This window comes from Lathyrus oleraceus, chromosome 2, assembly GCF_024323335.1.
Source record: "Lathyrus oleraceus cultivar Zhongwan6 chromosome 2, CAAS_Psat_ZW6_1.0, whole genome shotgun sequence".
NCBI classification, from domain to species: domain Eukaryota; kingdom Viridiplantae; phylum Streptophyta; class Magnoliopsida; order Fabales; family Fabaceae; genus Lathyrus; species Lathyrus oleraceus.
This window is the reverse complement of record NC_066580.1, coordinates 369,588,339-369,603,747: the sequence shown is the minus strand read 5'-3', so window position 1 is coordinate 369,603,747 and position 15,409 is coordinate 369,588,339. Positions and strand designations below refer to the sequence as shown.

The 15,409-nt window shown below is 41.2% G+C and overlaps 1 protein-coding gene across 1 annotated transcript in view; it reads left to right on the top strand.

The window, feature by feature from the left end:
* Nucleotides 1-252: 252 nt before the first annotated feature.
* Nucleotides 253-15,409, top strand: part of LOC127123304 (uncharacterized) — a gene marked incomplete at its 3' end in the record, with an annotated part of 79,521 nt that continues 64,364 nt past the window's right edge. The window contains exons 1-3 of the mRNA XM_051053535.1: nucleotides 253-381; nucleotides 10,634-10,985; nucleotides 11,109-11,858. Coding sequence (XP_050909492.1) covers nucleotides 253-381; nucleotides 10,634-10,985; nucleotides 11,109-11,858 — 1,231 coding nt within the window. The remainder of the gene's footprint in view (nucleotides 382-10,633; nucleotides 10,986-11,108; nucleotides 11,859-15,409) is intronic.

Below are 15,409 nucleotides of genomic sequence, written 5' to 3'. Positions count from 1 at the left end.
CTTGGAAGAGGTTCCGACTTGAGTATATTTTCTGGATCATCTCCAAAGAGTAATAAGTTAATGCTCAAGAAAGACATTGAATATCTAGTTGATCAAAGGGTGGATGAGAGGATACAAGAAACATTAGAAAAACAACATGAGATGGTGAATTAGGAGGTGAGGGAGAGTGTGACTCAAGAGGAATGTGATAGGATAATCCATGAGGAACGGGAGAGGATGCATCAAGAGGAACGAGATAGGTTGGTCTAGGAGATGGGAGAGAGGATGATCCAAGAGGAGCGAAAGAGGGTGCATCAGGAGGAGCATAAGAGGTTGAGTGAGGATGAGCGAAAGAATTTGACCGAGAAGATGCGAGAGAAGTGTACCCGAGATGTGATTGAGGTAAGTATATGTTTGGTTTAAAATTTATGTGTTCTTTGTTGTTGTTGTTTGTGTATTTAAATTTATGTATTGTGTTGATGTTATTTTTATGATACAACAATTGAAATTGATGAATGTACTTATCCATCCAAATTTAAATCAGTTAGACATAGCTGAGAAATTATTTTAGGTGGTACAAGAATAAAAGATAGTTGTTTTACCCCAACACAATATTGACTCCATAATACATTAACCAGATAATGTTCTAAGATTGTAAAGGGTGGTAAAGGAAATGAGAGACATCTTTTAGATAACATTAAAACATGAATGTCAATCCTATATAGTTGGAAAGAGTTGTATTTTGAATATTTTGCAGGGTACAAATTAGCTGGAGATAACCATACTATAATTATGGTGCACGTAATTACATATTTAATGATGATTTCAATTTATATTCATTGTTCTAAAATACTTTTAATGTCAGGACTCACATCAAGATTGAATATTGTCTCCGAAGGCATTAGTCATTCATGGATTAAGGTATTCGCTTTATTCATATGTATGTAATTTATTTATGTTAGTTTTTAAGTTCATGTTGTTATTGTTAGCTAATAAAAAGTTTATATTAAAAGGTTTATGTTGTTGTCATTTTTATGGAAATTGAATCTTTAATATTGTTGTTGTAGGGTTATCCTAATTTGAGTTTTGCTCAAATTATAGGTGTTTAACAACTCATCATATATAAATTATATTTGTTCATGTTGGGCCGGTTCCTTCCATTCAGTTTATGAACCTCAATAACACTAGATTCTCTTAGTTATTGTAAACACAATATGTATATGTTTTCTGTTACACATATGTATTTGGTTTTGTTATTCCTATTATGTTATCAAATATGTAAATAGATTCTCTTAGTGTACCATTTTGAATATGTATATATTAGGTTCTATTTAAAGTTTTGTGAAAAATGTAATTTGGTATATATAAAATAAAATGTTCGGGTTCCGTTACAAATGTGTATATAGATTCTATCATAAAATGTGTATATAGGTTCTATCTAAAAAAAATAAAGGTCAAAATAAAATTTAAAACAAATTATATTTGACAAAAAAATATTTTCCCCCTGATTTGAAATTCAAACCGAGGTAAATACACACTTTCCAATTCATATATTAATAGAAACTGAGAGGTATAATGACACACAACTTTTAGTATTAAAATACAAATTTTTTATTGTTGGGGATCAAACCCACGGCAAGTACAATTTCTCCCTTGATGAAACTATATTCGGTAAAGTGATAAATTTTCATGACGTCCTTTGTTACCTCGCATATGAAATCGAGGTAACAAGGATTTTTCGTAGTAATGAAGAAAACTCCAAATTTTGTATTTACAAATTCCATTCCTAGAAAATAAGCCAAGTTCCATATGCATGACATCTCAAACTCATTCTTCTTGCTAGATTTGAATTTTGACAATCCAATCTCACTTCATCATGTGACCAATAGATCAACTACATATAGGCATCAAATGATCTGCCATGCTCATTAGAACTTTTCACATACACTCTATTTGTTAAATCCTAGTTTGATAAGAAAACTATCAATTATTTTGTTTCAATCTCTAGGGGTTTGTTTCAATCTATAGAGTGCCTTTATCACCTTGTACACCTTTTCTTCTTGCACTACTAGAAAAAACACATAACATTACATGTTATTACCTTGGTCATTAAGCCAACCGAAGTAAGAACTCTTATTCAGGCGCCTGTAATTTTTATTTTATTTTATTAAAATATATTTCACTATGGTCCATATTATGAACCATAGTGATATGTTAAGGCATACAAGCTTCCGATCATAGCACTAATAATTTTCATTTTTTTGTTACAAAATTGGCGTGTGTTAGGGACCAATTAGCACTACTTTTTATATCATTTTATTGGTCCCTTTTACCAAACTTTGATGTAATTACACACTTTTATTCTTATTAATTTGTATAAATGCAATTAGATTTAATTTATTTTGTTTTGAATAGTTATTTCACAGATTTGTTAGTTTTGTAGAATTTTTAGATGAAAAGAGCTTTTGGAAAGCAACATCACAAATTGGAAGATTTTGGATGAAGCTTGCAAAGCAAGGAAGCTGGGAAAGCTTCAGTTCGCGCCGCGAAGGCTGCGAATCTAGCAAGCTGATTTTGGGCCAAAAGTGCTGTCCTTCATGACCAGCTGTCTTGCCATTTTGGTGTCTGTCTTGGAATAGCTTTTCTGCTTTGGATGAAAATGATCAATTAAGGAAATGTCAACTCTTTTAGAAGAAAAAAACACATTATTCGAATATTGGTTATTATTCACACATTGATACATTGAGATATTTTTTAAGAGAGAAAAACAGAGTTTTTCTTCCATTAACATTCTGCTTTGTAACAATGATGATTAGGAGCTAAACTCCATTTTGTCAAGATTGGAGGTAGTAGCTATTCTCATTTATTTATGTATTCCATTTGATTTTTATATATGATAAAGATTGTTGATGTATTGAATACTGTTTTTGCCCTAAGTTGAAAACCAGATTTGAGTAGTTGTTGAAAGAGATTATTTGAGTCTTGACATAAAACAGATTTTCAAGTAGTGAATAAGTTGTAGAGATAGATTTATTTATTACTCTTCTTTGGTATCAAACATCAAAGATTGTTATATTGATAGTTAGGTGGAGAGATCGTCTAAGGATCAATATAGTGATTATCACAATATCATTTAGACATAAATGACTTTGAGAGGATACTTGAACATCATCAATAATCTTGAATCTATATAGTTGTCATAAGGAATCATAAGCATTTAGAATAGTGAACTCCAATCTTGCCAAGCTTTTACATTTGATTAAAACCATTTTACTTTTTTTAGCGACATTTACTCACAAGATAATTTTCCAAACAAAACAACTTTGTTACTATTCAAACTTATAACAATTTGGATTATAGAACGACGGTAATAACAATCAATCTCTGTGGATACGATATAAAAATATTTGCCAAAGATATACTTTTCAACAAATTAGCGTCGTTGCCGGGGATTGGTGTTCGATATTACAAGCATTACAATAATTCATTGTTTTAAGTTTTGTTACTTATATTACTATCCCTCTTTTGTTTCACTTGGTGTGTTAGTTTTGTAGATTCTAGTGCATGCGAGGAAAAGCTACCAAAGAGCAATTTCAATTTGATCCCGAAATTGAAAGAACACTTCGGAAGCTCAATGGCAAAACATGAAGAAGAAGGAAACTAGCCGAAGAGAGGAACCGGAGAGAAGAAGCATCTACTTCCGCACTTGTTCAAATCAAAGAGGTGGTTGTAGAGGCTTGTGAAGGAAACATGGCGGATGACAATCGTACCGAAATGTCCGCTAATAGTCCAAGAAGAAATGCTCAATTTGCCCGTGGAGGAAGAAATACGGAGATGAAGACCGGAATCCTCCAACTTCTCTATGCAAATCCATTCACCGGAATGGACCATGAAGATCCGTATACCCATCTCATTAAATTCTATGAGATTGTGGGTTCTACGGGAATTGATGAAACGGGTGAAGAGGCATTATTCAAAAGGATGTTCCCACACTCTCTAGTGGGAAAGGAAAAGGAGTGGTACCTTGATCAAGCATCGAGAGTGATGACGGATTGGAATTTGTTAGAAGAAAAGTTCCTAGAAAGATATTTCCCTCAATCCCGATTCATGGAAGCCAAAACGGCTATTGCGGTATTCACTCAAGGAAGCAACGAGTCTCTAAATGAGGCTTGGGAAAGATTCAAGTCGATGTTGAGAAAATGCAAGGGTCATGGTTTTGATGAGCTCACTCAAATCCATATTTTTCTAAACGGGCTCCAATCAACTCACAAGACACTTTTGGATGCTACCGCGGGGGGCTCGCTTATGTCAAAGAATGCGGAAGAAGCTAAAGTCATTATTGATCGGATGGCACTCAATGATCGCCAAAGTCAACATGATCGTAGCCCTTCACAACGTAAACCGGGAGTTCTTGAGTTGAATACCAATGACGCCATTCTTGCTCAAAACAAGCTACTCTCTCAACAAGTGGAGTTGCTTACTCAACAAATGGCCAAGCTTCCTCAGCAAATGAAAGAAATTCAAGGGTCTCAAATTCGGCATCAAGTAGCGTGTTATGAATTATGTCAAGGGGGTCACCCTACTGGTTTTTGTCCTCCACTAGAAGAAGTGAGCTACGTGAACAATCAAAATCAGGGCTATTGTTAGATGCCCAAAAGTGCTTATTTGAGCTATCATATGTGGGCATCTTTCACTCTTTTGCCTTGCTAAAATTGTCAAAATCACATTTATTTTACATGGAATGCGTACATTGATAAACAAGCTTGGTGCCTTTGATGTGTTTGTTATTGTGCAGGAAAGGCATGAATTAATTGATAATAAAGACACAAGAGAATTGGCAAAGGAACCAAAGCAAAGGAGCATTTCATCTGCCTGCTCGCTAGGCGAGGCTGTGGCGAAGAATGGGTTCGCTAGGCGAGCTCCTGGCGAACAGCTCCAGTAAATTAGCAAATTAATTCGCTAGGCGAGCTCATGGCGAAGTCTGCAGCGAATGCCCAAAAGTGCTTATTTGAGCTATCATATGTGGGCATCTTTCACTCTTTTGCCTTGCTAAAATTGTCAAAATCACATTTATTTTACATGGAATGCGTACATTGATAAACAAGCTTGGTGCCTTTGATGTGTTTGTTATTGTGCAGGAAAGGCATGAATTAATTGATAATAAAGACACAAGAGAATTGGCAAAGGAACCAAAGCAAAGGAGCATTTCATCTGCCTGCTCGCTAGGCGAGGCTGTGGCGAAGAATGGGTTCGCTAGGCGAGCTCCTGGCGAACAGCTCCAGTAAATTAGCAAATTAATTCGCTAGGCGAGCTCATGGCGAAGTCTGCAGCGAATTCATTCTGTTTTGGTGAATAAGTGCAGCCAGCACTCACTCGCTAGGCGAGGCTCTAGCGAGTCCCCAGCGAGCATTCCAGTAGCAAAACCTCTCAACCTCGCTGGGGGCGAGCTTGAAGCGTTTCCTTCGCTAGGCGAAGGTATGTTCGCTAGGCGAACATGACAGTTTAGCAGGCCCTGTTTGCTCTGGGCGCAGGGGCTTTTTGTGCCCATTTTAGGACCTCGCTAGGCGAGCTATTATGCTCGCCTAGCGAACATGACAGTTCTGCACTTGTCTATAAGTAGCAGGTGCCACTTTTGGGCACCATACCTCATTTTTACCAACTTTTCCATTTTTTGTACTTTCTCCTAGATATTTTACAGCATTGCTTTGTGGGAGATTTTATGCCCTAATTTCATTTCTCTTCATCTAGCAACCATCTTCCACAAAAAGAAGGTGGATTCCCATCCAACTTCGATTATTCGACTTGGATGTTGATCAACCCTCTTTCCTTACTTGCCGACCAAGCTACCATGAAAATGAGTAGCTAAGTCTTCCATTTGTCAAGGTTAGATGTAGGTGATTGCTAGCTTTGTGTGTAAATGTAAGGATCCTCATATGTAAACTCTTTAACGGTAAATATATGATGAAAACTTTGTTTCTATTTAAAACTCTTTGTGTTGGTATTTGATCGAGAGATGTTTACCGATTCTTGACCTAGGTTTTCATCCAAACTTGTTTGTTAGCTAGAGATAGTAACGAATGATTTTGTTCACCATAAGGTTGAACCAAAACGTTGTCTTTTTGATAGATTGTGTTCGAGAGAAACAATGGATCAAAATGACAAAACTCACAATGGGTGTTCGAGAGAAACGCATTGAGAGGACTTTGTGAAATTATTTATCATCTAAAGGAGTTTATAAGATTGTTGACCGAGCAAATACATGCAAAGCAAATGTAATAATTGAAACCTAACTTTGACAATATTTCTCATATTAATCAAAACGTAACTTTTACCGCAATTAATTACTTTGTATGCAAGATAACTTGATTAAAACCAAAACCCTAGTGTTACATTAAGTTAAGATTAATTCAACCATTGAACGGCAGTGATATCTTACAATCTCTGTGGATACGATAACAAAACCCGACACTTAAAAACTGTCTCAACAAAATGGCGCCGTTGCCGGGGATTGTAAATTGATATTGCGAGCATCGCATTGGTTGTTTAAGTTTTAGCTTGTGAATTTTTGACTTGTGCTTGTAATTTGTTTGGTTTAGTGTGCAGCTTACGTTTTATGCGAGGGAAAATCCCTGTGGACGAACTTCTTTTTGATCCTGAGATCGAGAGAACCGCAAGGAGGCTCAATAGCAAAATAAGACGTAGGAGGCAACAGGCTAGGCAACGCCAAGAGCAAGGAGAAAGTTCTTCAACCACAAATCCACACCCATTCGTACCAAACATGGAGCCACAACCACCACCACCGATTTCTACTCCATGTATCAACAGTCCAAGGAACACCGCTCAGTTTGCCAACCAAACTGGAAGGCAAGCTGAGATGAAGACGGGAACTCTGAATTTATTGTATGGGAGTCCATTCACCGGAATGGACCATGAAGACCCATTTGCTTTTCTCACAAAATTCTATGAGATAGCATTGGCTGCCGGAGTGGATCAGGCTCAGGAGCTTCCGTTGTTCAGACGTTTATTTCCTCACGCTTTGCTCGGTAAAGCAAAGGATTGGTATCTCGATCAAACACCTGCCGTAATGACAGATTGGAATGTGTTAGAGGAGAAATTCATTGAAAGATTTTTCTCTCATAACCAATTCATGGAATCAAAGACGGCCATCTCGGTGTTTTCTCAAGGAACCAGTGAATCGTTGAATGAAGCGTGGGAGAGATTCAAGTCCATGCTAAGGAAATGCAAAGGGCATGGATTTGATGAATTAACTCAAATCCATATCTTCAGAAATGGACTTCAACCAAACTGTAAGACGTTGTTGGATGCCACCTCGGGTGGCTCGTTGATGTCAAAGAGTGCCGAAGAAGCCACAAACATTATCAACCGTATGGCTTTGAATGATCTTCAAAGTCAAAGTCGTGGAAATTCTTTGAAGAAGGCGGGAGTGCTTGAGTTAGGGACGAATGATGCCATACTTGCCCAAAACAAGCTCATCTCACAACAAGTGGAACTTTTAACGCAACAAATCAAAGAGTTAAGAGAACCGTCAAAAGCTAAACAAATAGCTTGTTGTGAACTTTGTAAAGGTGAACATGACACTGGATTTTGTCCACCTCCCGGTTTTGACGAAGTAAATTACATGGCCAATCAACGGGACTATCAACCAAGACAACAACAACCTTATCAACCGCACCCTCAACAACAACAACAACAACAATTCCAAGGGAACCAAGGGTTCCAACCTAGAAGCAACTATTATCATAACCAAGGTTATGGAGGTGGTTCTTCTAGCCGTCAAAATCCTCCCCAAAATCCGTATCAATCTCAACAACCGCCGGTAGTCAATTCTAAATTGGAGGAGACATTGACGCAATTCATGCAAATGTCAATGGCCAATCAAAAGAGTAATGACGCGGCCATAAAAAATCTTGAAACTCAAGTTGGGCAACTTGCCAAGCAACTCGCTGAACAACAAACCGGTCCTTCTTTTTCGGCTAATACGCAAACAAATCCTAAGGAGCATTGTAAGGCGATTATGACGAGAAGTGGAAGGGAGTTGGGTAGTGAAAATGAAAAAAGAATGGAGAGTGAAAAAAGAGAGAAAGAGAAGGAGATTGAGGAGGAAATAGTGGAAGAAAATGTTGACGGTGAAGTAGGAGTATGGAGTGATGAGGAAGTAGTTGAAAATAATAAAAATAATGGTGAAGTTGAACAAGAAAAAGGTGTGGAGATTGAGGAAAATAAAAATGATGAGGTGATAAGGGAGGTAGCGAAGAAGCCTAGATGGAAAAGTGCTAGAATTGCAAAGGGAAAGGAGGTAGTGAGCGCTACTCCGGTCCAAAATCTTCCTTACCCTCATGCCCCTTCCAAAAGGGAAAATGAACGGCATTACGCCCGGTTCATGGATATTTTTAAGCAATTACAAATAAACATTCCGTTTGCTGAAGCTTTGGAACAAATGCCAAAGTATGCCAAGTTCATGAAGGACATACTAACCAAAAAGCGGAGGTATACGGAACCGGAGACCATCGTCCTTGATGCGAGCTGTAGTGCCATCATTCAAAGGACGCTTCCTAAGAAAGAGGTTGATCCGGGAAGAGTTACATTGCCGGTTAAAATTGGTGATGTGTATGTCGGAAAGGGACTTATTGACTTGGGGTCGAGCATAAATCTTATACCTTTGTCAATTATCAAGAGGCTTGGCAACATCGAGATTAAGTCCATCCGAATGACATTACAATTGGCGGATAAGTCGACGACCCATCCTCATGGCGTAGCCCAAGATGTGTTGGTGAAGGTCGACAAATTCTTTTTCCCGGTGGATTTTATTGTAATTGATATGGAGGAAGATGATGATGCTCCGCTCATATTGGGCCGACCATTCATGAAGACCGCAAGAATGATGATTGATGTTGATGACGGTTTAATGAAGGTGCGTGTTCAAAATGAGGAGGTCACCTTTGATCTATTCGAGGCGATGAAGCATTCCAAGGATAGAAATGATAGCTTTCGCATCGATGCGATCGAAGACGCTATTATGGAAGTTTCAAAGCATATTCACGAGATATCTCCTATGGAGTTAGCTCTCGACGACTCATTGGAGGTTTTCACTGTTGAAGAGGAGCTAGCTCTTGAGGAATGTTTGAAGGAACTTGATAGCTTGGAAGACCTACAACCGTGGGAAGTAGAGGAAGAAAATTTGAAGAAGGAGGTAATTGACGAGAAAGCGCCAATTGAATTAAAAGAGTTACCTTCGACTTTGAAATATGTGTTCCTAGATGAGACCGAGGCAAAGCCGGTCATCATAAGCAACCTTTTGACAAAAGAAGAAGAAGCCCGTCTAATCATTGTGCTAAAAACCAATCAAGAAGCTATGGGTTGGACTCTTTCCGATCTTAAAGGAATTAGTCCATCCTATTGTATGCACAAGATTTTGATGGAGGAGGATTTCAAGTCGGTGGCTCAACCACAACGCCGCTTAAATCCTACAATGAAAGAGGTTGTAAGAAAGGAAGTGGTGAAGCTTTTGGATGCGGGAATGATTTACCCGATCTCGGATAGTCCGTGGGTTAGTCCCGTGCACGTGGTTCCGAAGAAGGGTGGAATGACCGTAATCCGTAATGACAAAGACGAATTGATCCCGACTAAAGTAGCAACGGGGTGGAGAATGTGTATAGATTATAGACGGTTGAATACCGCGACTCGTAAGGACCATTTTCCACTCCCATTTATGGATCAAATGCTTGAAAGACTATCGGGCCAACAATACTACTGTTTTTTAGACGGCTACTCCGGGTACAACCAAATTGCGGTTGACCCAGTTGATCATGAAAAGACGGCTTTCACGTGTCCGTTTGGAGTGTTCGCATACAGAAAAATGCCTTTTGGGCTTTGCAATGCGCCGGCGACATTCCAACGATGTGTCCAAGCTATTTTTGCCGATCTAATAGAGAAAACAATGGAAGTCTTCATGGATGACTTCTCGGTGTTTGGTGGGACGTTTAGTCTATGCTTGGCAAATTTGAAGACGGTGTTGGAAAGGTGTGTGAAGACTAATTTGGTGCTAAATTGGGAAAAGTGTCACTTTATGGTGACCGAGGGGATTGTGCTAGGCCACAAAGTCTCTAAAAGGGGGCTTGAAGTGGATAGAGCTAAGGTTGATGTAATTGAAAAATTACCCCCTCCGGTCAATGTGAAGGGCATCCGTAGTTTTTTGGGGCACGCGGGGTTCTACCGGCGCTTCATCAAGGACTTCTCAAAGGTGGCTAAACCTTTGAGCAATTTACTCGCCAAAGATCAGGTATTTCTCTTCACCGACGATTGTTTGCAAGCTTTCGAGGTTTTAAAAGAAAAATTGGTTACCGCTCCAATAATAGTCGCTCCCGATTGGAATGAAAATTTTGAACTAATGTGTGACGCGAGTGACTATGCCGTTGGAGCGGTACTTGGCCAAAGAAAGGACAAAACTTTTCATGCTATACATTATGCGAGTAAGGTTCTTAACGAGGCTCAAATAAATTATGCCACAACGGAAAAAGAACTACTCGCAATAGTGTATGCGCTAGAAAAGTTTAGGTCCTATCTTATAGGGTCTAAAGTCGTGGTGTACACCGACCACGCGGCGATTAAATATCTGCTGACCAAGCCGGATTCGAAGCAAAGGCTCATCCGTTGGATCCTCTTGTTACAAGAATTCGATGTCGAAATTAAAGACAAGAAGGGGTCGGAAAACTTGGTAGCGGATCATTTATCCCGCTTGGTGAATGTCGAGGTTACCGCATCTGAAAAGGAAATCCGGGAAGAATTTCCTGATGAAAAATTGTTTAAGGTTCAAGTTAGGCCGTGGTTTGCAGACTTTGCAAACCACAAGGCTAGTGGTTGTGTGCCGGCCGACCTAACTTCGAACCAAAAGAGGAAGTTCCTTTCGGATGCGAAGTATTATGTTTGGGATGACCCATACTTGTTTAAGTTGGGTAGCGATAACCTGTTAAGGAGATGCGTAACTGGTGATGAAGCCCAAAGCATCCTTTGGCATTGTCACAACTCGCCTTATGGCGGACATTATAATGGGGTTAGAACGGCCACAAAAATTCTTCAATCGGGATTTTATTGGCCAACTATTTTCAAAGACGCACATACCCATGCGCAAAGTTGTGACAGTTGCCAAAGAAGTGGTGGGATAGGTAAGAGAGATGAGATGCCTCTCCAAAATATCCAAGAAGTGGAAGTGTTCGATTGTTGGGGCATAGATTTTGTTGGACCTTTCCCACCCTCTTACGGGAATGAGTACATGCTTGTAGCTGTTGATTATGTCTCTAAGTGGGTTGAGGCGATTGCCTCACCTCGGGCGGATGCCAAAACGGTGATAAAATTTTTAAAGAAAAACATCTTTTCCCGTTTTGGAACCCCCCGAGTGTTGATAAGTGACGGAGGGTCACACTTTTGCAATGCACCTTTGGAAACAATTCTAAAACATTATGGTGTGTCGCATAGGGTGACAACTCCGTATCACCCTCAGGCTAACGGGCAAGCGGAGCTCTCTAATCGAGAGATTAAGAGAATCCTAGAAAAAACCGTGTCTAATTCTAAAAAAGAGTGGTCCCAAAAATTGGACGAAGCATTATGGGCCTACCGTACGGCCTTTAAAGCTCCAATTGGCCTAACTCCGTTTCAATTGGTATTTGGTAAAACTTGCTATTTGCCGGTTGAATTGGAGCACAAGGCCTTGTGGGCCCTAAAATTTCTAAATTTTGAACATGAGTTGGCCGGTAACAAAAGGAAAGTACAACTACTTGAGTTGGAGGAGATGCGCAATGCCGCATACCACTCAAGTTGGTTGTACAAGGAAAAAGCAAAGAAGTATCATGACAAGAAGATCCGTACCAAAGAATTTGTGCCCGGACAATTGGTCCTATTGTTCAACTCCCGGTTGAAGTTGTTTCCCGGGAAGTTGAAATCGAAATGGTCCGGGCCATTTCGGGTGAAAGAAGTAAAAGAGTACGGGGCCCTTATCATTGAAGACATGGACGAGAAAGACAGTTGGACCGTGAACGGCCAACGATTGAAAGTGTATCTCGGCGGTCATGTGGATCGCGAGAGTTGTGCTCAGCCGCTCGATGCTCCCCTGTGAGCATCGCACCGTCGAGCTTAGCCGACGTTAAACAAGCGCTAGTTGGGAGGCACCCCAACATTGTAAGTATTTATTGTTTTATGTATCATGTTGAATTCTGTTACAGTGTGCGAAACAAGGCTGGATGACTTGCAAGTGCTGCATTTGCAAATGCATTTGCTGTCATGCTCGCTTGCAGCTCGCTAGGCGAGGCAGAAGCGAGCATGCTCGCAAGATGCTCGCTAGGCGAGGCAGCAGCGAGCGCTGCAGTACTGTTTTCTATTTAAACACTTCAGCAGAGCCATTTTGCCCTACCTTCAAAAATTTGTCTGAACGGCTCTGCTGAGGATTTCGTGCGTGGTTTCTCAAACTCCCTCTGTTGCATCTTTATCACCGACACGTGCTTCTTTCGCCAATTGCAAACTCTTCCCACTTCTCTTTTCCAAATCCTTTTACCAAAGGTTTGCCCCACTTCTTTTTCTTTTTGTTTACTCTTAAATTCCAAATATGCATAGCAAATAGGATAAATTTGGTATGGGAAACATGGAGGTTGCATGAGATATTGTGGAGTTTGCAATGTTAGGTCGTTTAGGTTTTCAAATTGGGGATTTCATCTATTTTAGGTTTTGCATGCAATTAGCCAATCCCCAATAGCATAGAACGACTCATTGTCATTAGAAATCATTAGGTTCTGTGTAGAAACCATAGAGTACGGGTATTGGGAGAAACATCCTTGAAAATGCAGAAAATCCCAAAACCCGTAAGGTTCGCTAGCAGCTCGCTAGGCGACCTGGGGCGACCGTTCGCTGCAACTTCGCTAGGCGAAGCAGCAGCGAACATGACAGTATTTTGAATTTTGTTTTAATGGCTAATCTGTTTGTTGGTGTATATTGTTTCTTTGTATATTTTGCAGAATGGAGTCTAGATCTGGAGCTGGTAAAAAGAGAAAAGGAGATGCAACTACTTCCAGGACCGTGCCGATTCAATTCGACCACGACAAGTTTGTAGGCCCGAAACAAGCGGCACGTTACATCGCTTTGGAGAAGCGAAAAATCCTTCCTGAGAGGCGTTTTCTGATCAACCCGCAGGGCACTTACCGAACTTTCGCCGGGTTGATAGACGCCAAGAAGTGGGATAGGTTGATAAGTCCCTTGGAGCATTATGACATTGGTACAGTGCGGGAGTTTTATGCTAACGCACTGCCCGACGACGACGAGCCCTTCACTTGGGTTTCTAGAGTTGCCGGGCGTACTATTCCTTTTGACCGGGATGCGATCAACAGAATCCTAGGGGAACCGCTCCAGCTGGGAGCTGATCAGAGAGACCAGTACCACACCGACCTCAGACTTCATCGAGACGTCGCTGCCATTACCACCGACCTGCTTTTGGCTGGGAGATCGGTTGAGCCGAACCCATCTGGGGTTCCTGTGAGATATCACCGGGAGGACATGACTCCCATGGCTCAGCTGATTCTACTTCTGGTTTTAACCAACATCCAACCCAAATCACACACCTCTACTGTGCCGATCCCAGTGGCACATTTAGTCCATTCTGTCGCATCCTGCGAAAAATCAACCGGCGAAGCTCAAAATAAAAACACACAGAGCCGCCACTAAACGTTATTTATCCCAAGATAGGGAAAGGAAACGCTCAGAGAAACCTGGAAAGACATGGTCTCGCGACCAGAGAGAAAAGGTTCGGGAGTCGGTTACGCAAGGGGAAGGTATTAGCACCCCTCACGTCCTAGGTACTCCTAGGGATCCACGTCCTAGAATAAAGAATAGGTTGCTAAACATCACACACACACACGGGGAACGCAGGTGGGGTTAAGAAGAACGAGCTCGATAAGGTATCGCACCTTATGCCTACATATCTTGTCTGGAACAAGAATCAGAGCCTCTGTAGTTCGGCTTACGCATGCCAAACAACGCAAAACATACAAACAAGCAAGGGTGGCAAACATGGAGCCCGACAACCACTGGATGGAATTACGTCAGCATCCGAACCAAAACACACTCAAAAGGGCAAACATGGAGCCCAACAGCCGATTCCTGGGCTTACGTCGGCATCCGAACCCAAAGCATGCTCAAAACGGCAAACGTGGAGCCCGACTGCCAATTACTGGGCTTACGTCGGCATCCGAACCAAAACACAATCAGATAACAAACAAACACACGCAAAAAGAAAAAGGTTGCCCGGAGTGGTCTCGCACGACCACCTGCCTACATACCTTGTCTGGAACAAGGATCAGGGCGATGTAGTTCCCCTGAAAGGGACAGAAAAAACATGCAAACTAGTAGGGAGTCGGGAACTCGAGCCTACAAGTCATCAAGCAAGCCAGAAGAGACGCCGAGACGTCAGAAGAAATTGAACACACAGACTAACAGGGAGTCGGGAACTCGAGCCTGATAGCTGGCAAACAAAACACACGCAAAAAAGAAAAGGGTGCCCGGAGTGGTCTCGCACGACCACCTGCCTACATACCTCGTCTGGCACGAGGATCAGGGCGATGTAGTTCCCCTAAACAGGGGAGAAACTCTCTCCTAACCAGAAACAGAGGGAAAAACACGACACTAGGGAGCTGAGACTCGAGCCTAATGTTGTCATGCAAAGCCGCCCCAAGTTCAGGTTTCTAACCTACTTGCATAAGCAAACTATTCCTAACCAGGAAAAAAGCTAACACACAAGCATACAAGCATACCAATCAACATACATCAAATGAGAACAGGCATCTCACACAATCATGTCAATCAGATATCCACAAAACACCCACTATAACCAAACAAGAGGCTCAATCAATGGGGTTTGACCGCCGAAGCGAGTCGTCTGTACAGGCTGGTTTTGCTCTTAACCTTGCCATTACGAGGCTAAGGTGAAGCAGATGAAAGGATGAAGTGAGGATCAGACCTCACAGCTCTTATCCCTAACCAGGGAGAGCTGACAAATGAGCATGGGTCCAGAATGGGGGAACCCTTCTATGCTCGATGACTCTGACTCAATGTGCACTGCACAGATCTTGGGCTTTTGATCTCAATGCTACAACCATGTAATGGGAGCAAGGAGAAGACTCAACTGAATAGTGGGGGACAGGTTGCTTGTCCCTACCTTCCACCAATTGCCTTACTTGAAGGGCTTTTCCTGCTTGGCTTAAAAATAAACATACACAAGCATTGCCTCTTAAGGAGGACTTCAGACAATTTGCCCGGCCCGGTAACAGCCGGGTCTCCAGACTACATGAAGTCAAGAGGACTTACCTCAATGCAAGTTGCTTAAGCAACGCAAAGCAAAAGTTCACAAGGAACTGAGCAACTAAAGTACCTG